The following is a 21,328-nucleotide window of genomic DNA, read 5'->3' on the forward strand; positions in this document are numbered from 1 at the left end:
AAAGACGGATTGGAGAAGTGCCAAAATATAATAAGAATAATACCAAGGAGGTTACAAGGAAGATGAATAACAAATCAGATATTTACAGCGATAATAGGTAAAAGCTGTGAGGAATATCTAGATCTACATGTTTTATTTATTGATTTTGAGGAAGCTTATGACACAAAAGATAGAAATAAAATGTGTATTACCTTGAACGAATCCAGAAAAAAAGTGTGAAGCTAGTTAAGATGACATTAGATAACTTACAAAATAGATCAACGAGCGACAGAATTGTATCATAAAAATTTAAGCTTTAAATGAGATATAAATAAAAAGAGATCTTGGGAGAAGAAAAATTAGCCAAGAATCTTTATAAATACCTACCAAATAAGTTACTTGGGGCATATTAAGAGGATGCTGGAAAATAAATACAAAAAAGATGGATGGCCAAAAAAATGGTCGGATGCAGTTCTGGAACACATTAGAGAAGTAGAGCTCAATTGATACTCAAAATCTATAATCGCAATTATGGATAAAAATGCAGTTGAAAACGGTAGATAAAAGAAAAGTACTTTTAAATTACCCTTAAAGGTCTACTGTACTATTAATTATTACAAACAGAAATTAAATAAAACAATTATTAGTATCATATTTATTAATGTGATTGTATAAAATTCAGTTTTTTACGGTGTATATTCAATTAAATTTCAAATGAACTTTCTCTACTGGGAAAAAAGTGTTATTTAAACTAACCTAACTAAACGTCGATTGTCATACAGGTACATTATGAAATTATTTAAGAATCTGCTTTGTTTCGTAAAGTTGAACTTCATGTAATAAAAGTTATTGAAATCAAATTACTGCCGGATTTACTGTAAATGCAAAACAGGTAAACATTAATTTTCGATATCGCTGTAATTTATATACTACATATTTAATTTTCAGTGCACTACTGTACGAATACGAGATCTGGCTATTAAATAACGAGATTGGTTACGAAAAAGGGTTTTATTATAAAAATCCAAAGCAGATATTTTTCTAACCTTTCTAGGAAATCTGAGCAGACCCGTTGACGCAAGAGCTTTTGGTCAGGAGTCAGATTTTTTGGCATCAACTTTGTATAGACTTTTGTCGTGTGTAATTCCTCGTGCAAAATGTTTCTCATCGTTTCTTTATCGGCGTTTACAGCCTCGGCAACCATCCGGATGCTCGTTCGACGATCTGCATGCACAATTTGGTCGATTTTGGTCATTGTTTCCGTTGTTGAAACAGTCACAGGGCGACCTGGACGCTGGTCATCTTCAGTGCTCTCTCGGCACTCACTAAAGCGCTTATTCAAGCGCTCAAAAACACGCGCACGAGTTATAGAATTTTTTTACGTCACACATGGTTTTCGGCACGAGAAAAAAACAAACCGCTACTACACAAATACTGTTAATGGTGACGGAAATGTGTTGAGAGACGTGCATAGACAAAATATCTATAGATACCCAATGCACTACCCGTCTAGAGTGCCCTCTAGGCGAGCAAACTCGTTATATAATAGCCAGACCTCGTATGTGTTCACTAATTCAAAGTAACGTAGCCCATAGTTTTATAATATTTTACTCATACTATTCAACTTCCTAATAAACTAGAAGAGTTCATATCCATTAGAGGTGAACTAGACATTGATGTATTGGGAGATATTAGTGGCATAAGTACTGCTGATTCCGAAGTTCTTGGCGCCAGGGAAACTTGCGGAAATCCTTCCAGTGGAGTAACGGCTCCGAAAGAAGTAATGAAAACGTTAATAACAACAACTAAGAAAGTACCAAGAACAGTGAAATTGTTAATTTTATTTGCCGAATGTAAGTGTTTTTCATTGGAGACGTTGTACAAGGAATTCCATATTAATCCTATGCTCACCATAACCTGAAAATTGATATTATCATGTCAGTGTAATTGAAAAATTTAAGTGCAACTACGTCTTGATGTGTTCAATATATGTAAAAAATTAAAATAACGGTACAGAAATGGTGCGAGCCGCAGCATAATACTCGTGTAAAACCGGCTTAAAAGTATATGTCCAAAATTAAATTTAAATTATAATTTTTCAAATTAGAGTATCATAGACTCAATAAAAGTGATCGTTCAAAGATTATTGCTACTGAAAATAGTACAATTTAGTTTAAATTAAACTCTATTGAACTGGTTTTAAAGAAAGAAGTTTTAATAACAAATAATGATGTTAACAAGTAACTTTTGGCCGTAAATAATTGGAAAAAGGCAATCATACGATTAAAGAAGTAGAGAAAATATTGGACAGTATTACCGATGAAATGATTCAGATTATGTGGTAGATTAACATCGAGGACAAAAACACTCCCACTATTGTGAACGCACCTCGTATATATGTATATTTCTTTCGTGTTATTAATCTGTTCGCCGCATATACTGAATTTTGTTACTTTGTTACCGTGGCAACAAGCTGTATTGTGGTTTTTATTCTTAGACCTTTTTTTTGCTTGTCTAGTCGCTTAACGCTGGGCCGCAAGATAAATAGAAAAAGACATGTAACACTTGCTTTTTGGCCTTGGTAATGCGTGCGTGTGATTATTATCGCGCTACTATCTTATTACATATTTATATATTATGTATTTTGGTTGATGTTAATTAGCAAGAGTGTATAAATGTTTTAGTTTCAATGTACAATTTAGTTAAACAGTAAATACAGTCCACTACTTATTGGTTTATGGTTTAATGATGTAGTAAAGGTGAATAAGAAGAAAGTTTAGTGTTTTATTTGCCATTACAAATGAACTAAAAAATAACGTAATCAGGAATCTCCTGTACACCCACAAACTGAAATAACTAGATCGACGACAGAGTCTATAGAAATCGAATTATGTTTGTATAATATATAAACAATAAAAAAGTAGTTACTGCATAATTAGGAATTTGTATAAACAAAACAATATGTATATATATAAACAAGGTTGTTTACTATTAATTTAGAATAAATTAAATATAGAATAAAAGAAACATAGATATATACGAGGATTGTCCCTAAAGTAACTGATCTCAATAAAGAAAACGCAATAAAATTTATTTTTCAACGTATCTCCTTTTAGTTTCATAATCTTCCAAGCGATATTTTTATAATATAATAATATTTATAATAATAAGAATCGTCAAGCTCCTCAAAACAGCCATTATTGGAAAATCTTTGACCATCGAGCCATTTTTTCAAGTCTAAAGACAGAAAATAATCCGAAAGGGTTAAACCTGGCGAATATGGTGCATGAGGTATGAATACAATCTCTAATTCATTAGTTTTGGCCATTGCAATAACCGATGTTTGAGCTGGTGCATTGTCTTGATGAAACAACAGTTTCTTTTTTGCCAAATGCGGCCGTTTTTGCTTGATTTCTTCGCTAAAACGTCGCATAATACTCGCCATTGATAGTTTCTCCTTTTTCAAGATAGTCAATGAAAATTATCCCACGCGCATCCCAAAAAACTGACTCCATAACTTTGCCTGCAGATGGAACGGTCTTTGCTTTCTTTGGAACCGGTTCTTCCTTTCCAATCCATTGTTTTGATTGTTCTTTCCTTTTGGGTTATGAAGATATTGACCTACGTTTCAACTATGGTTTTGGTTCCCCGTTGGGGGTGAGTCCGTATTTACATTGATTACCTGAGGAAACTTACATTTGGATTTGTTAGAAGTATCTCTACTTATATTGGTAAATTTTTATAGTGAAAGTATTGTTTATGTGAAAGAATAAAAATGGCATTTATACAAATGTTATTTCACACGAAAATACACGAAGTACAACTTGAAAAAATATTTGAACAGTCCACTAAAAGAAGCAATACGTCTATAAATTACGAATGATTCATCATTCATCAACTATAATTGCGTGTCAAAAAATATCAATTTCTAATTTAAATTTAACTTGTTTTTATATTTTTCTTGAATATATACAGTAATTGAAATAATGAATTTTTTCCATTTCACTTCTACAAATTTCATATGCAAAAAAATACGAAAAGAAACAGACTTCAATCCCGTATATTCAGTTTAGTGCTGAAGCAAATTTTTAGTAATTATATATACTTGGGTATTATTATAATCGTATATTATAATTGAAGGGGAGCATTCGAATGTAGAAAAATTTTCGTAACCAGTCTCGTTATTTAATAACCAGACCTCGTAGATTGAAAATATGGGTAAAGAATGTGCAGTAAAGAGAAGCCATACTAATTTTAAATAAAAGTCTCATATTTTTGTAAAATTATATTTAAAAATAATATAAATATAAATGAATCAATTACTTTTATAATTCAGTCAACAAATACTTTATTACTATTCATAATTATTATTGACTACAGTCTTTAAGTGAATGTTTAATTCGAAACTATTTCAACTACTCTATTATCTTCGTGAGATAAACAGTCATTTACAATTGTATCTAATCAGTCTATAACGACAATAGTTTTAAAAACCAACAATACATTTTTTTATTCCCTATAATTAGAAAAGAAACATTTTATTACCAATTTAAAATTTATTTCAAAGAAAGACATACTAAACAACACTCAACGCATGATCATATATTAGCAGGTGATTAAAAAAGTTTTATATGACTTTCTGGCGGTGAAAATGATGGATTCTAAACTATTTCCATTCTTATAAAACACGATATATCAACCGTTTCCATCATGTGTGCAAATTGTGTTTACTAAAATAGACTTAAAATAGATGTTGATTTTCCAGAAGAACGACATTTATTAATTTTTGTTTTGAAAATTTTTATATGTGATGATGACGTTTGCTGTCGAAAGTAATTCTCCGAGTTGATACTACAAACAAATATTCACAAAAATTAGTACGCTTCATTAGTGATCGTATGAAAAATAGCGTACACAACACTGCAGAAAGTAACTTTCTCTTGCTGATTCACTTGGTTAATTTACTTCATAACATTCACACTCGTATAAAATATTTATCATTTTGTTCTCTTGTTATGTCACTGTCATTTGTCATAAACAAATTACCGTTTAATCGAAAGTATACATCTGACTTTTAGGTGCAAAATGAAAAATATAAAATGCCATTTAGTATTTCAAATGAGTTAATTTCTTCTAAAAACTTTTAAATTCGATTTCTAACGGTTTTAATACAGTCTACTGGAGTTTAATAATTAATTATGCACAGAGGAATTTTAAGTAATGACATTATGAATAGATCAATATTCAATTTACATATAAAGACATTATAAGCCCTATTATGTATTATTTTTACGTCATAGGAAAGTTTTTCTTAACTATAAAAGTGGAATATTTCTGACGGTTATACATTTCGATTTGTATTAATTCGATTATTGTCAATAATCGATTCCAGTGCCATCTTGGAACATATCATTTTGAAAACAATGTAACATAGAAAGTTGCTCAAGGAAAAAAGAAAAAACAGACAGAACACATGTATATCACTCTCTATCTCTCTCTACCCTAATCTGATTGGGATCAACTATATACAGGGTCCTTCACGATGAGCTGAATCGATATGTATATGGGAAAGTATTGCGACTAGTGTTCTGAAAATTTGCTTGCATGGGTTTTCCGAAATACTCGTTTCAGCTAAAATAATTTCAGTTTGCTGAAACTTCCGGTTATACCGGAAATGCACCCAAACTTCGTTATTTTAAATAGAATGCTATGGTTTTTATTACATTTTTGGAATCTACACGAAATTTCAATATAACTTTATATAAGGCATCGTATGCCTAAACTCCACCATTTTTTAATTATTTCACATTTTCGAAATTTTTGGACACATACAGCCCTCCACTAAAAAACTTATATTTCTAAGTTTAAGTGAGTCAGGTCTAATATTTTTGGGATTCGGACAAATAACACTTACAGCTTTCAAAATCTGTGAAAACCTTGACTAAAATTTATATAGGGTGTTCAGAAAATAATGCCGAATCTAAAAAATTTGAAAACTTGATTTTTTCAAATGGCAACCCACATTTTTCTCTTTACCATTGGATTCTATGCTTTAAATTAAGGTGACTTCGTTAGTAAATTCATATATCTCAAATTAACGGTTTTTGTAGAAACTTGAAAAAACTGGAGTTTTTAATTGTGTTTGTTTTCATATATCGAAATTCGGCACCATTTTCTGAACACTCTATATAAATTTTTGTCAAGGTTTTCACAAATTTTGAAAGCTGTAAGTGTTATTTTTGTCCAAATCCCAAAAATATTATACCTGACTCACTTAAACTTAGAAATATAATTTTTTTAATGGAGGGCTGCAAGTGTCCAAAAATTTCGAAAATTTGAAATAATTAAAAAATGGTGGACTTTAGGCGTACGGTGCCTGTTTCTGAAAACTGAAATTATTTTAGCTGAAACGAGAATTTCCGAAAACCCATGCCAAAAACCTACAAAAATCCATAACTCCACATTGAATGTCTGCGCCTAGCTCCTCTCCAACTCAACCGATTTAAGTGTTCAAAAACTCAAAAGAAAGAAGGTGTTTCAGCGAGTGTTCTTAAATCAAAACGAACTCTGTAGCTATATTAGAACCTGAGATATAGATCTTTGAATGTAGAAAAATTGCCAAAAACCTACAAAAATCCATAACTCCACATTGAATGTCCGCGCCTAGCTCCTCTCCAACTCAACCGATTTAAGTCTTCAAAAACTCAAAAGAAAGAGGGTGTTTCAGCGAGTGTTCTTAAACCAAAACGAACTCTGTAGCTATATTAGAACCTGAGATATAGATCTTTGAATGTAGAAAAATTGCCAAAAACCTACAAAAATCCATAACTCCACATTGAATGTCCGCGCCTAGCCCCTCTCCAACTCAACCGATTTAAGTGTTCAAAAACTCAAAAGATATAAGGTGTTTCAGCGAGTGTTCTTAAACCAAAACGAACTCTGTAGCTATATTAGAACCTGAGATATAGATCTTTGAATGTAGAAAAATTGCCAAAAACCTACAAAAATCCATAACTCCACATTGAATGTCCGCGCCTAGCTCCTCTCCAACTCAACCGATTTAAGTCTTCAAAAACTCAAAAGATATAAGGTGTTTCAGCGAGTGTTTTTATACCAAAACGAACTCTGTAGCTATATTAGAATCTGAGATATAGATCTTTGAATGTAGAAAAATTGCCAAAAACCTACAAAAATCCATAACTCCACATTGAATATCCGCGCCTAGCTCCTCTCCAACTCAACCGATTTAAGTCTTCAAAAACTCAAAAGAAAGAAGGTGTTTCAGCGAGTGTTCTTAAACCAAAACGAACTCTGTAGCTATATTAGAACCTGAGATATAGATCTTTGAATGTAGAAAAATTGCCAAAAACCTACAAAAATCCATAACTCCACATTGAATGTCCGCGCCTAGCTCCTCTCCAACTCAACCGATTTAAGTCTTCAAAAACTCAAAAGAAAGAGGGTGTTTCAGCGAGTGTTCTTAAATCAAAACGAACTCTGTAGCTATATTAGAACCTGAGATATAGATCTTTGAATGTAGAAAAATTGCCAAAAACCTACAAAAAACCATAACTCCACATTGAATGTCCGCGCCTAGCCCCTCTCCAACTCAACCGATTTAAGTGTTCAAAAACTCAAAAGAAAGAAGGTGTTTCAGCGATTGTTCTTAAATAAAAACGAAGTCTCTATCTTGAATAGAACCTGAGATATTGAGGATAGAACGTGTGTATGTGAAAAACTCCCATAAGTAATGTACAGGGGGAAATCGCATTTGAGTATAACTTGAGAATGGTGAAAATTAGATGAAATCCGATGATTGATGGCTGATCTGTGCATCAATATCTTTCATTGAAAAAAAAAATTAAACAAATCGGATAACTTTTGGGCACTTTCATATCGCAAAGTGTATGATAAAGGGTGGCATGTCCTTCACTCACATGCGGCTCTCTCTATCTCTAATATTAACTCGATGGAATATACTAATACTATTACTAATTGCATCTAGTGAAACTTGCACTAGGCAAAACTCTCGCTATTAACTACAATTAGCCAATCTTTTACTACGTACTTTCTAAAGGATACTTTATTCATCCTTTGTCACACAAAAATCGTGATTGACGAAGAATATTCACTAAAGATGTTGTTAATTAGAAGTAACTAGCTAGAATTGTAACATGCACTCAAGTTGAAATTGTGAAAACTTGCAGGAATCGATCAGGAGAGCTCTGCTTTTGATCATTGCGTTTTGCATTCCATGTCTAACATGTTTTGTCCAATTCATTTCTACTATTAAAGACTGAAATTCCATTTATTCGTTTTTGATCAAGGTAGTTACAGTTTAGATAATTTTTAAAAACAAAATATGCTTTATTTGGAACAAATTAATAAACGGTCTGTTTAAAAACCCTTAAAACGTCCTACTATGCTGCATTTTACTGAGAAAAAATATCAGAAATGACCAAACCAGATGGATAACTTATATTTTGTAGAATTATAGTGATTTACCCCTTGTTCATACAAATTATATAAGAAAATCTGTCAAGAATCTTTATTTTAAAAATTTTTAACAAAATAAGTCTAGTTATTAACGATATTAAACGTAATAACGAACACTCTGTACCATACATACATAAAATTGGCAAAAATAAAGCACATATTGTATAATCTCAATGTCTTCTTTAACATAATGAAGAATTTTCATGTTCCCGGAGTGGCGACCGTTACCGTTGTTGGAATAGGATCAGCAACTCCAAAAGCAGAAATAAACACGTTAACTACCACAACTAAGAAAATCCCAATAACGGTGAAATTGTTAATTTTATTAGCAATACATATTTCTTTTTCATCTTTGACGTTGTACAAGGCATTCCATATTAAACCGATACCTATGGCCACCTGGAAATAAAAGAAAAGCATCGTGAGACACATGATTGTTTAGTTGTTATAAACATTATACAAATAATATGTTAACTTAAACTCAAATATTTCTTTTTATAGCGTACCTTAGGACGTAAAGCTTTCTGCTATACATTTTTGTATCGAATATATAATGCAAAACACCACATACACATATTTCTAGTAGATACAGAATATAAAGAAAATGTTACAAATAACCAAAGGAGAGATGCACAAAGTCTATTAGGACCACGATTGCCAACCGTTCCGGATTTCCTGGGATAGTCCCGATTTCCATTCGTTTGTCCCGTGACCAGCCTTGTTTGGGACACGGATTGTCCCGGGCTGGGAGTACTGGATCGAAATCACTTTCAACAATCTGCCCTGAGAAAGCAAAGTTCGTGGACAAAGCCAAAATACAATGGCAAGAGCTTGTCAAACATTTACCCACTAGGTGGTTGTCATTAGGCCCAGCTCTTCAGAAAATTGCTCAAATGCGTTGAAACAACTACTGGGCTTAGAAGATTTGGACCAAGATTAACCAGAAACACTTGATCACTCGAAACCGCTGTATATCAATTTTTTGGTTGGTTTTTCAAGAATATTTCTTTGAAAGTCTTTTTAGAAGCTGCCTCTGCACTTTGCAATGAAAAAAAAATTCTGTAGTTCATTCTATTGTTAAACAAGTTTTTCTGAAGTTAGCAAGCGTTCAACTTTGACACTTCATGAGAAATGGGGTCGGATTTTCGCTAGAGCCAAAGGAGCTAATTTGGACGCGGTGCGTGTCCTGCGGCCTGAGTATCCCTCATTCTAATGCCTTTGTCGAGATGGTATTTTCTCACATGGAGTTCAAATCGACTTCTCATAACTTTAAATTTAGTTGGCAATGATTTTTTTTCTAATTCTGAACAAGATAAGAGCTTGATATAAGCTGCACGTAACCAAAAAAAAATATCAGTGGAAAAAGTAGTGACTGATGGATAATGAAGAAAATACTGCACTTCATCAAGTTTTTTTGTTAATTTGTTAATTTTTTGTGTTTATAAAATCTTATTTATTGGTTTAATATCCCTGACTTCTGTCGCCCGGAGTTAGCAATCCTGATTTGGACTAAAGCAATCAGTTTTGGATTTTTGATTCATTTTCTAAAAACAAGGATCAATTTTTCAATTCCAGTTCATCCAATTCTCTTTTTTTCACATTCAAATTATCAAGAGAGAATAGAAAGATACTCTGATTCTTATAAAAGTGTGGAGACCAGGTAAAAAAATATCAGTGGTGCTTACTAGGCAGACGGTTTTTAAGATTAATTAATTAGTATTATTTATTATTCAATTCATAAATAAATAGACAATTGTTGTTAATATCGAGCAAACCATAGTGCAGTACAGTTCGGAAAATGAACATACGTTTCTAAAAAAAAAAAGAGATTCGTAGAATCAACGGAATCCTTTCAAAACAATCGCGATTATACTTAACCTTCGAAACCAAAATCTAAAAATCTGCCGTAATCAATCGGGCGTTGCTAAATATTTAGTAAAAAAAAACAATAATAACAACCATCAAAAAAACAGTGACATTTGATTCAATCAACATCCCTACCAGCGCTCCAGTTGGCAAATTCATACTTCTTGAGCAGTTTCAAGATTGCTGGAATTTCAATTAGCACATCGTCTAGTCAAAATAAATCCACAGATGTCTTAAGCATATATTAGAAATCCAGATAAAATTTAAATTTGACAACTTCGCTTTTGAACGGCGAATAGCAGAAAAGAATTTGCTATCAAGGACGTTGAAAACATCGGTAACTACGGGTCTCAAACAAGCGTTACATCAAATTACATAGTTTCTTTAAATCCGAACTAACTAATTTGTCACTTTATTACGTACTCAACAAATAGTCTAATGTTGGTAACACTATGAAAGATGCCTATATAGCAATCGTCCATGTATTAAATAAGGAAAGAAATAACGGTTTCCTATGATCTGTGTTTGTGATAACGATCTGTACGTGTTTTGTTAAGGTTAAGGTTGAAGTAGTCGCTAGTTTGATAAATTTCATCATTGGACAAATCTTGGATGACGAATATTTCCAAAAATGAACTAATCAAATATAGGTACAATTAATTCACTTTTTATGTATAATATTTTAGGTTAAATTTTTACTAAACTCTTTAATTGGCAGAGTTGTGACTGCCTGATAACTTATTTGGCAAATAACTCGATTTAATCGGAGGTTTAATTTATCAGAAGGTGAAGAAACCGAATTTTTGGTTAGTAGAGACTTTATTAGGAAGTGAAGAAACCCGGGCTTAGACGATATTTTCTCATAATAAATTTTAGTGATGATCTAAAACTTTTTGTATATAAATATTTTAAATACTAAATAAAACATTTTTGTCATTTGAAGGTATTACAACATTTTCACCAAAACATTTACTTAAAATTTGTATCTAGTTAAGTAACATCGACATAAAGCTCAATGTCAATAGATAAATTTATATAATTAGCTCCACGTGAATTGTATATCTAATGATAATACAAAAAAATGTTATAAATAAAGAAAATATCAAAAATACATTAATACATACTGAACACACTGTTTATACCACCACTACATCAACACTCAGATGTAAAACTTCAATCTCTGAAGACGATAACTTGATGAGCGAAACGCGCGTTAGTCAGTGCGATTATATTGATATATTTATAAGAAATTTCCTTTTATTAATAATAATTTCAACATTACTGTTAATGTTAATAGATGATTCCCAAAGATGCCATCCCAATAGCAGATTTTTAAGAGGTAGAACAGGTAAAGATCAGCTGAAAGTCTTCTTTGAAAGTGTTTTTCTTTATATAAACTATCTATATCATTCTCAGTGTTGAATAATGAATTTGAGGTTATGATCTAGAAATACAGTAGACGTCTACACAAAACGAAACAAAGCACGTCAAAATCGAAGCATCAAAAAAACGATTCTCTTTGATTAAGAAAGTGTTATGTTGCTCGAGGTCACACGATTACAGTTTTGGAGAAAAATTGTACTAAAACGTCAATGCGTTCATTGAATCTTTCACAGCAATATGTAACGAGACACCAAACCTAACCTAACTTAACCTAGATAAAAAATGGTTGAATGCACTAAAGACAACGCCAAAAATTGACTAAAGCTTCCATGTGATTCTATTAAGTTGGGACTACTGAGGATGTTATTCGAAGGATGAAAATACGACAAACCTTGTACTTTAGAAGTAAATGCTTTCAAAATAAACAATTGAGAATATATTCAGAAAACAACCAAAAGAATGATCATTACTTTCAGAACTGACCTCGTAGAAAATCATTATTATAATTATTTTACGTATAAAAAAGGATATTCCAGTTGAATGAACTTGTAGCCAACGCAATATTTAAATTATGCGTGATATTGAATTTGTGAAAACCACTTTATGATTGAGTAATAATCGCTAGAAATGTAGAAATCGGATTAAACATTGTTCCGAAATAACACTCAATCGTTATATGGAAAAAAGAATGTTTCATTGTTTTTGAAATTGGTAATTCTATTGGAAAACTCATCAGTTCTGGATCTGTTACGTTTTTTGTGAAATATTTTACTAGTAGTAATGTTTTGAGAATTGTCTACGAGGAAAAAAGCTTTTGCTCTAAAACAATGAACTAAGAAAATCAAGTTGTAACTCAAAAAATATAAAAATCACGCTTTTAGCAACAAATAAATTGAAAAGAAAAAAAGGAAAAGTTTTAAAATGTCATACAAAGCTCCCCACGCATTCATTACAGTGACATTAATTTTCTTATCAGTAATTTGATTCTTATACCAAGAATTATTTTTTACTTTTTAGTTTAGTCGTTGGTAAAAGCGTGTTTTTCAATTTTTTTAATAAGAACTTGACGTTTCGAAGAAAAAATTGTATGCGTATAGAAAGGTCGCACAAGGTCAACTGCTCGGACTTGGTTGGCTACGGCTAGCATTTTCTAAAACTATGATTAATTTTTCACTCTTTAGTATAGCTAAAAACGTGTTTCACAGTATTTCTAAACTGTATTTTATTTTTTGCTTTTTAATTAATTTGTGAATATGAACCCGTCTTCAATATTGTGCAGAATGTATGTCGATTTTGTAACTCTGGGAAGAAATTTATGAATCCTCTCGAATCTAAGCTGGGTAATTAGATATTATTGCACTATCTTTGACAAGCGTGCTAAGTTCAAATTAAATCTGTTTGTTCAAAGTAGGGCAAAACCGAGGCCAAAAAGTCATTTACAAACATACAGGTGAAACTAATTAAAGCGTATTGATATCCCTGTTGTGATATTCCAAAAAAATACCTTATTCATTTCAAATTTGTATGTTTTTACACCTTTTGCAATCAGAGTTTATTTTTGTAATGAATTGTCCGATTGTCATCTAATTAAAACTTACCCAATATGTTTGTTGACTTGTGTGAACCGAATGTGTAGTGACATGGAACGAACCGATTACATATGCTAACAAGGATCAAGGTTAATCAGTTAATCAGTGTTTTTAATATTTTTTGCTTATAACACAGAAACTATACAAATATCTACAAAATACTTTTTAAATTGATTGGCAAAAATTTTGGAAAAAGTATTTGTCTGATTTACCTGTACTCACCTAGAGATGGCGGTAGCTGCACCACTGTATTGAAAAGTACACAATTTTTACAACATATGTTTCAAGATTGAAGACGCTACGTTCTTTGGTTTTTGTTTGATGGCCATCAATAGTGAACGTTCTCAGTGAATTTGTAAATATAGAAAAAATTGGTCATTGTTTTGTGATACAATTCTTTTATTTGAGAGGTCTCAACCCAACCAATATAAAAGACGTACCAAGTTCTACTCTTCGTGAGACTGCTCCATGGATATCAACAGTAAAATAATATTGAGTATCAGAGTTTAAACGATCCCATAGGAAGTATAACCTTCTTATATCCAGTCGAATGTTTATTATATCAACACGAACAAATTCTATCAGCCTTTCACTCAGAGATATCATTTTTCAATATATTTAATTTATAATTCTTAAATTACCAAACTGCACTAAAAAAGTGAGGTTATGTTTTTGACATTCGGCACGTGAAAAGTAAAAAGTTGGTTAACCTCGATTTCAAAAGCGCCATCTTTGTGTGCATTATCACGGTTTGTCAACATGTTGAACTAGCTTTGACATATACGAACAATTAAAGAAACCGAGAAAACGTCACGCAAATATTATCTTGAAAGGTCTAGGCCTTATAGAAATATGTATTTCTAAGTGGTTATCTACTTTTAAATATATAAAGGGATGATGAAAATGTCTGGAACTGTCATTAAAAACGTAATTAATTGATTTTTTCTGTCAGTATAACACTATAGATACTTAATACACTATTGAAGAAAGCAAAAACTGTTTTGGGCCAATGGTGTAATATTTATTATTAAAAAAAAGGATAATTATGTTGAAAAATGGAATGATTTCATACGTTTTCCATTTTAAAATTATCGAAATATTTGTTATGCCACTGGCAGATAATTTGGAGCTTTATAAAGGAGAACTATTTTGGTTTTAGACATTTTTAGAAGGAATTTGGTATTTCTAATTTAAAAACGCAGATATCGTTTAAAAACAAAGATAAGTTTTAAATGTTGACGACTTATAGGACGCCAAAGATACTTAAGTATTTGATAAGAATTACAAAGAAAATTCAATTCAAAAATGTGATTCTAAATACTTTAAAAACGAAATGAAACGAATTGCATTTAAAAAAACCTGATCTCATTATATTTATAAATAAATTTTCCAACAATTAATTATTCTACAAGGTCACGTTTCATTTAAATATATGCGATATCCAGCTAAAAGGGATTCAACTTTTTGCGAAGAGATTTTAAATTTAATTGAATATGGGGAAAAATATTTTTCCAAAAGTTTTTATTTTGGTATTTTAGTCACCATAGAAACAGTCAATAAACAAATCTGCCTACACATGTTTTTTTACTAGATTTGCTATAATTATAACACGTTTTAAAAAAGAAGAACGATAAGAATAAAATCTTAATTTATGAGTGTTGAAAATATAAACTACAACTAGTACCTAAATTGCCCAGAAGAAAAGATCTGGAGGATTTAGATCTAGGACGCGTTCGATTTTATAATTATTTATTTATTTATTATTAATAACAATAAGCAAACACAACAAATCCAACGTTAACAAAGTACAATGTTCTCTCAAAGAGTCTGGATTAGTGAATTAGGCCTTAAATTTTGTTAGTGGATAAAAAAATCCTTGATATGAGGTATAAAAGATACATTGGAGTCAAAATTAACACCCAAATCAACAAACATCGTCGAAGAACAGCATTATTACTTGTTTATTCATGTTTATGTTGTAAAATTATAAGGACTTAATCAAAATACACAATAAGAAATTGTAGGGTTAATGGATTATATCAGTAGACCCTTTTTTCTGTTAACAAAAGCAAATTTTTTGTTGAGCAAGTCTTCATGTAAGAATTTATAACTTCTCGATGTCAGATTTCACTTTTAATATTGCAAATATTAAGTATAAAACATTAATATTGTTTTGAAATTTTTATTTATGCATTAAATATCGATTTTAGATGATTATGTTTAATAATATCCCCATTAAACAAGACATTTTGTTTTAATTCCTTTTTAACTAACTTTTGATATTGGAAAATATGTTTATTGAATGAATATAATGAATATAATCGAAAAATAAACTGTTTAAAACAATATATTTTTGAGTAGAGAATTAATGAAACGAAATGCGACAAGCTTAGAATTCAATAAACTTTAGGATGTAATATTTTTTCTAGAATAAAGTAGTTTGACATTTCTACATTGAATGATGTCATTTTATAGTTTAATCATGCTTTTTACGTGTTTTGCATTCTTTTATTCACTTTGCTTGGTTGTTTGTTGGTTTGTTAGTGAATGCGCAATCTCGCGATATAAATTTGAGGTTATGAACGTCTGAAATCCTTTTCGAACTCAAAATCATTAAAATGGTATTCTATTTTGATTAAAGAAACTCACTTCAACCACGTTTGACAATTTTTGAAATAAGCACTATAATTTACACGTGGAAATGAATATTTTTTGCATAAATATATACTTTTCAGGCTTGGTATTAAGTCTATATTTTTTGAAACTTTTTCGTGTCAAAAATACTGTCAGTTTTTGCTGTCAATTCAAATATTCTCGTGCCGTTATTAAATTTAGTTCCTAGTAAACATTCCGCGCTTGTACAACCAACACTGAAGGTACTGATCCATCCAGTACTTGGTTAAATACTTCGGCATTCATTTTCTTTCATAATAATCAATAAAGATTACATCTCTGAAAGCTCGAAATACTATGGCCATGACCCTAACGTTCAGCATCATGTTTAAAAGTAGTGAAACACAAATCAATTACATCATTTATTTACGTGTTTTTTTTGTTGGTTTATTTCATTTGTTGTCGTTTCAGGATAGTACTGACATCACTTTTCCTCGATTTCTCCTATGTAAAAACATAATATTCAATTTTCCAAATTTACTCAACGACCAAAACGCTTTTCTTCTGTGAAAATCATTTTGTATTTGATGCTCAGTCTAGTGTAGTGACTTTGTGTTATTTTGTTGAGAAAACAATAAATTATTGAATGTAAAATAGTTACTTTGATAGTTTTTTGAATAAATGTTTGTTTTACCGAAGCTTTTGTATATAATTTAACTTACAAATTACTAAAATCTTTAAACGATTATTAAAACTAACTAACAATTTGAATTGAAGTACTGACAACCTCTGAAAAGTTCTATCAAACTGTCCTTGTAATTAGTTAGAAAAAATAAAGTAACTACTTACTTGCATTGACAAACTCAAAACGATAAAGATAAAACTGGGCCAGTAATAAGGATGTCTCTGATAACTGTCCAAAACGTATCTCAATTGATTCGCATTGGCCGAAAACAAAGCCAAATCCATCATACCTTGAGCCAAAGTTTTCTTATGTTGATAAACATTAATATCTGGTATAGTATCCCCAGCTAAACTTCCCAATTCTGTATCGAAATTCAATCCAACTCCTATGTTAGGCGATCTAAGTGAAGATGGTGTCCCTGGTCTATAATGCAGATCACTGTTGTTCAAATGATTTCCTAAATGTCCATCGAGGTGATCGTAGGAAAGGTCGTGGTTCGGTTTTTCGTCATCGGGAGCTTCCGAAATAGCTATGTTAGGTGTTGTAGGTTCTACCGTTTCGGAATTATTACCACCAACGCGATGTACTTCTTCTTCGGGTCCGTCGAGACCGTCCGCCTCGACCTTCGCCATGGGTGCACTAGCCGTTGAATGAGATTCACTCGGTTCGTTCTTTTTGTTGTCACCTTGTCCTTGATTCAAGGCTGTATAAGCTACACTCATAGTTTTGATAAATATGAAGTTAAAAGAAATAAAAATATTTTCGTTAAAAACAGCTAACGACGGTGGTAGTTGACGAACTGAGGTCAAGTTTACGATGATAATATAAATACATCAACCGCGAGTTTATCTGTTGACTAACTGGTTTGCCAATGAATGTGTGAATTAAATATAACAGCGGCATCTACGAGGAGTAATCAGTAAAAACATGCCCGCGCCGTACTTAAGGGAAAAGTCATGTGGAGTACGACGGCGCCTAAAAACTCGAAGTAAAAAAAAGTAAATCAACAACGTTGTCAAATCAAAATTTATAACGATAAAAAAGTAAAGGATGATTAGTTTATTGATTGATGCTTAGACATGGAACCTAAATTCAATAAACAAAAGGATCTAAAGCCGCAAAAAATAAGAAAAAAAAACATTTTTTGTTATAAATATGACGGTGGGCCTATCCATGACGAAACTTTAAAGTTTAAAATTAAATCACGATGATTTTTTATGACTTTCGACGTGGATTAAACCACCAGCAGTATGCCAATCAACTCGCTTCGACTTTTGGCGATGGAGCATCATCTCGAACCACCATGTCTCGCTGGTTTTCCGAATTTAACCTTTTCACTGCGACGCCCTTTTATCGTCGGCTCAGTGAAGCTTTCCCGACGAATATTCTGTGCCATAATATAAATTTTTCAAAAGTTTGCAGATCAGGTTGTGTAACAGGCTGAAATTAATCTAATTTTGCCAGTGAAGCCTTCCCGGCTTTGTCCCGTTGTAATACATCTAGACGAATGTTCTAGGGCGCAGGATTTTCAACATCTGACTGCTGCAACTGATTAAAATAGTCCCATAAAATTGAGGCATACTCGCTTAGATTCAATATTACATGAACTTTTGACTGTCAAAAACATAATTATTAATAATACCGGTGCTAGCGCAGAACGATCTTTTTCAATAAACCCGAAATAATAAAAAATTATTTACGATGGGCGATGTAGCAAAACCGGCTAAGGTGGTTTGACCATTGCACCCGATTCCTAGATCCGAGGAGACAGACCGAAGTTGCTGTTATGATCCAAATATGCTGCAACATCGGAAGGTTCACTTTGGTTTTCACGAGTGTTGGATAGACACCTTCCGATCCGCAATTCCGGCATCGAAGTTCGAATCGAACCGTGGACAAGTAATTTTGCTATAAATTCAATAGAATCGGATCAGCAGCAACCGAGAACCTGATATCCAGAAGAGAAGATTCGCACAATCATGCAGAAAATCTATATCAAGCTTTAGCAACTTATGTGCCTTTCACAACTACAGATAGGTATTGGCTGCTTTAGAAACAGTTGCTGCAAAATTGTTTCAGGTCTGATTCCTAAACATAAAAGAAGTGCATGGAGTTTTCAGCATCGCTGAATCGCTATTAACTAATAAAGTTGAACAACTTTTGTTTATTAGCATTATGGAAAAACATACGTGAACTTAACCGGCGACCAATTTACCTGTAGGAATTAAATCTTCTTTCAATAGGACCAGGTCCTGTTCAATCCTGTAGGTTTGGCCCTCTTCTTGGATCTTCCTGAGAAGCTAAACTCCAGCTCTCGTACCACCTCTTTGGTGGTCTGCCCACAGGTCTGCGGGTGTTCGGTCTCTGAGTCTTAGCCCATATGTCTTGTGGCATTCTTTCTAAGTGAATCTTTTTCGTGCCCTGATCCATCTCCCCACATCCTGTACGCCCAATTCTTCTCTTATGTCATCGGTCCCTGAGGATGACTCCCTTGAAAGTTCGCAGTATATTCATCTTTGTGGTTTTTTTTTGCTCTAGTTTCTGAGACATATGTGAGAATAGGTCTCACACACGTTTTATAGATTCTGGTCTTGTTTTGTGAACTTGTTTATCCACACTATATCTCTCAAACAGCCGCTGACTTTTGATGCTTCCATCGCTTATGTTCGTGCCTCCTTTGTCAGGTTTTTTTCACTATTAGTGAAGCAGTTAATCGTTGAGTTTACCACCGGTGGGATTACAATGATCAACTATTTTCCCATTATATCATTGTATAATATTTCCTTCCATTCAAATAGCCACCAATTTGTCTGTCATTCTTATTATATTCAAATTTATTCTCCTTTCTCTGCCCATCTTACTACGCATGAACTTGCACCGATTAGCTTCGTCGCTAATCGTTTCGTCTCGCCTGGTATTTCCTACGATTGATTACATCAGAACGTTTATTGATCTGAAATGAATAGACAATAAGTGAATTCTGTGAATTTTTATTTTTCTCATTCAACTTCCAAGAAATTTTCTCATTGGCTGCAAACATTCATTAGTAATAAAAATAAAAACGTGCGTGGGTAAATCTCAGACGTATGATCAACATGAAAAACCTACTCTTCTTATTAAAATATATTTTTTTTGTTCTGCTTGTGATTAACGTGCGGATGTCGGTTCAAATGGAACATATTTGCGGCTGGTAAAAATTACGCGATGAAATCTTTAAATGAATTAATTAATTGAAATATGTATAACAAAAAATTATAGTAAAATTTGTTGTTGTAAAATAAACTAATCCGAAATAATTGGAAATATGGAAATACACATTTATTATTAAAGTTATATGAAAAAACTGTATGATTATGTTGTAGTTGTGAGGCTAGATTTTGAAGGTCAACGTAAAGGCACGAATACGAACGAAACAAACCGATATTAGATCATTAGCACGATTTATCAGTTCACTTGTTTTTGGTATTCTAGTACGAATTAAAGATAATTTTCTCAAAATTCATCAATTTTCTTTCAGATTCAATGCGGATTTTTTGAAACTGTATAAGTTATGAACTATATCAATGCCATATTTTCATAGAGTTAATATTGAAGAAAGAGATAGCGAGGTAAGGGAGGTTGTTCAAGTAGGCTGATAGAACATCGATATACCACTTTCTATCTCTCTCTACACTATTCTAATTGGATCTTTAATATTAATTACACACATAAAACACCAATCCCAAGCGAATAAAGAGAGATACTGAATCGATGCTCTTTGTTTCTTTTGCAATAGTTCAATTTCACTTAGATGCCGTTTTCTCTATTTTTAATATTAACTCTACGCAAATCTTAATTTAATAAGTTTGTATGGCAAACTATTAAACAGGTACCCAGAAATATACGACTCATTAAATAGGAGATGGAAATTTCCACTTGCAACAATGATTCAATAATAACAAACCCCCCTTTTCTATTACACATCATTTGTTGGCACAAAAATCATTTAAATTAACTAAAAACTTACTATTTGATTGTTTTTTCTTATTGAGAAACAATTAAGGCCCGAGTCGACATGGATCAACAGCTAATTAATTGGCGTTTCTAAATAAATAGCACGATAAGAATTTACTCCCTTCCAATCGCTGTTGAAATGTTTGAAGAGCTTCTTGTGAACAGTGTTGCCACAATTTAAAAGCTGAATGTAAAAATTGAACTAGAAAATGTACTAGATTGTACCAACTTCAAATAAATTTAATAAAATTATAGAAAGATGTATAAACATAAGTTTAAATTAAATTTTTTTTTCCAAAAATGTTATAGACTGTGTCAATTATTATTTTAAGGATGAAAATTTATATAAAGTTTACCGATAAAATTAGCAATGCAGTACAAAAATCTCACGATCTAAATATAAATCAACTTGGGTCTGTTTTCTAATTATTGTTACAATCAAGTACAATTTCTAGTTTATTTTATTAAACGAAAACGTCGGGATGTCTTCTGAGTTGTATAATTATGTGAAAGACTTAGAGCTGGTATCATTCACTTATCCCAGATGCAAGGTATCAAAAGAATTAAGCTTTGTTCACATATTAAGATGGTGGATAATGTTTCACACTTGATTTCTGTTTATTGAGGTACGGTCGATGAAGTGTAGTACTTTACACGACAGTACTAAATTTATTATTTAATGGTCGCGCCCTGTATATTATTCAATCGTTCATTATATAAAAAA

General features: G+C 31.9%; 1 protein-coding gene across 3 annotated transcripts; it reads right to left on the reverse strand.

The window, feature by feature from the left end:
* Nucleotides 1-619: 619 nt before the first annotated feature.
* On the reverse strand, nt 620-20,738 carry LOC130902928 (ninjurin-1-like). 3 transcript variants are annotated; one of them, XM_057815222.1, is made up of 3 exons: nt 20,618-20,738; nt 16,776-17,586; nt 620-1,896 (listed from the first exon to the last, which is right to left on the reverse strand). In XM_057815222.1, exons 2-3 carry the CDS (start codon nt 17,331-17,333, stop codon nt 1,600-1,602), a joined length of 855 nt encoding a protein of 284 aa, XP_057671205.1. In that variant the 5' UTR covers nt 17,334-17,586; nt 20,618-20,738; the 3' UTR covers nt 620-1,599. The 3 variants fall into 3 exon arrangements, with proteins under 3 accessions (XP_057671205.1, XP_057671200.1, XP_057671209.1); XM_057815217.1 differs by having other exon boundaries at nt 16,776-17,593; XM_057815226.1 differs by lacking the exons at nt 620-1,896; nt 20,618-20,738 and adding an exon at nt 8,513-8,874 and having other exon boundaries at nt 16,776-17,544.
* Between the last annotated feature and the right edge of the window lie 590 nt (nt 20,739-21,328).

The sequence above is a fragment of the Diorhabda carinulata genome, chromosome 2, assembly GCF_026250575.1.
Source record: "Diorhabda carinulata isolate Delta chromosome 2, icDioCari1.1, whole genome shotgun sequence".
In the NCBI taxonomy this organism is placed as follows: domain Eukaryota; kingdom Metazoa; phylum Arthropoda; class Insecta; order Coleoptera; family Chrysomelidae; genus Diorhabda; species Diorhabda carinulata.

Bases quoted from the DNA above. Each gene is read 5' to 3' on its own strand.
- LOC130902928 (XM_057815222.1), bottom strand. From the start codon at position 17,333: ATGAGTGTAGCTTATACAGCCTTGAATCAAGGACAAGGTGACAACAAA. The intron at 1,897-16,775 runs GTAAGTAGTTAC...ATCAATTTTCAG, and splicing joins TTTTGAGTTTGTCAATGCAA to GTTATGGTGAGCATAGGATT.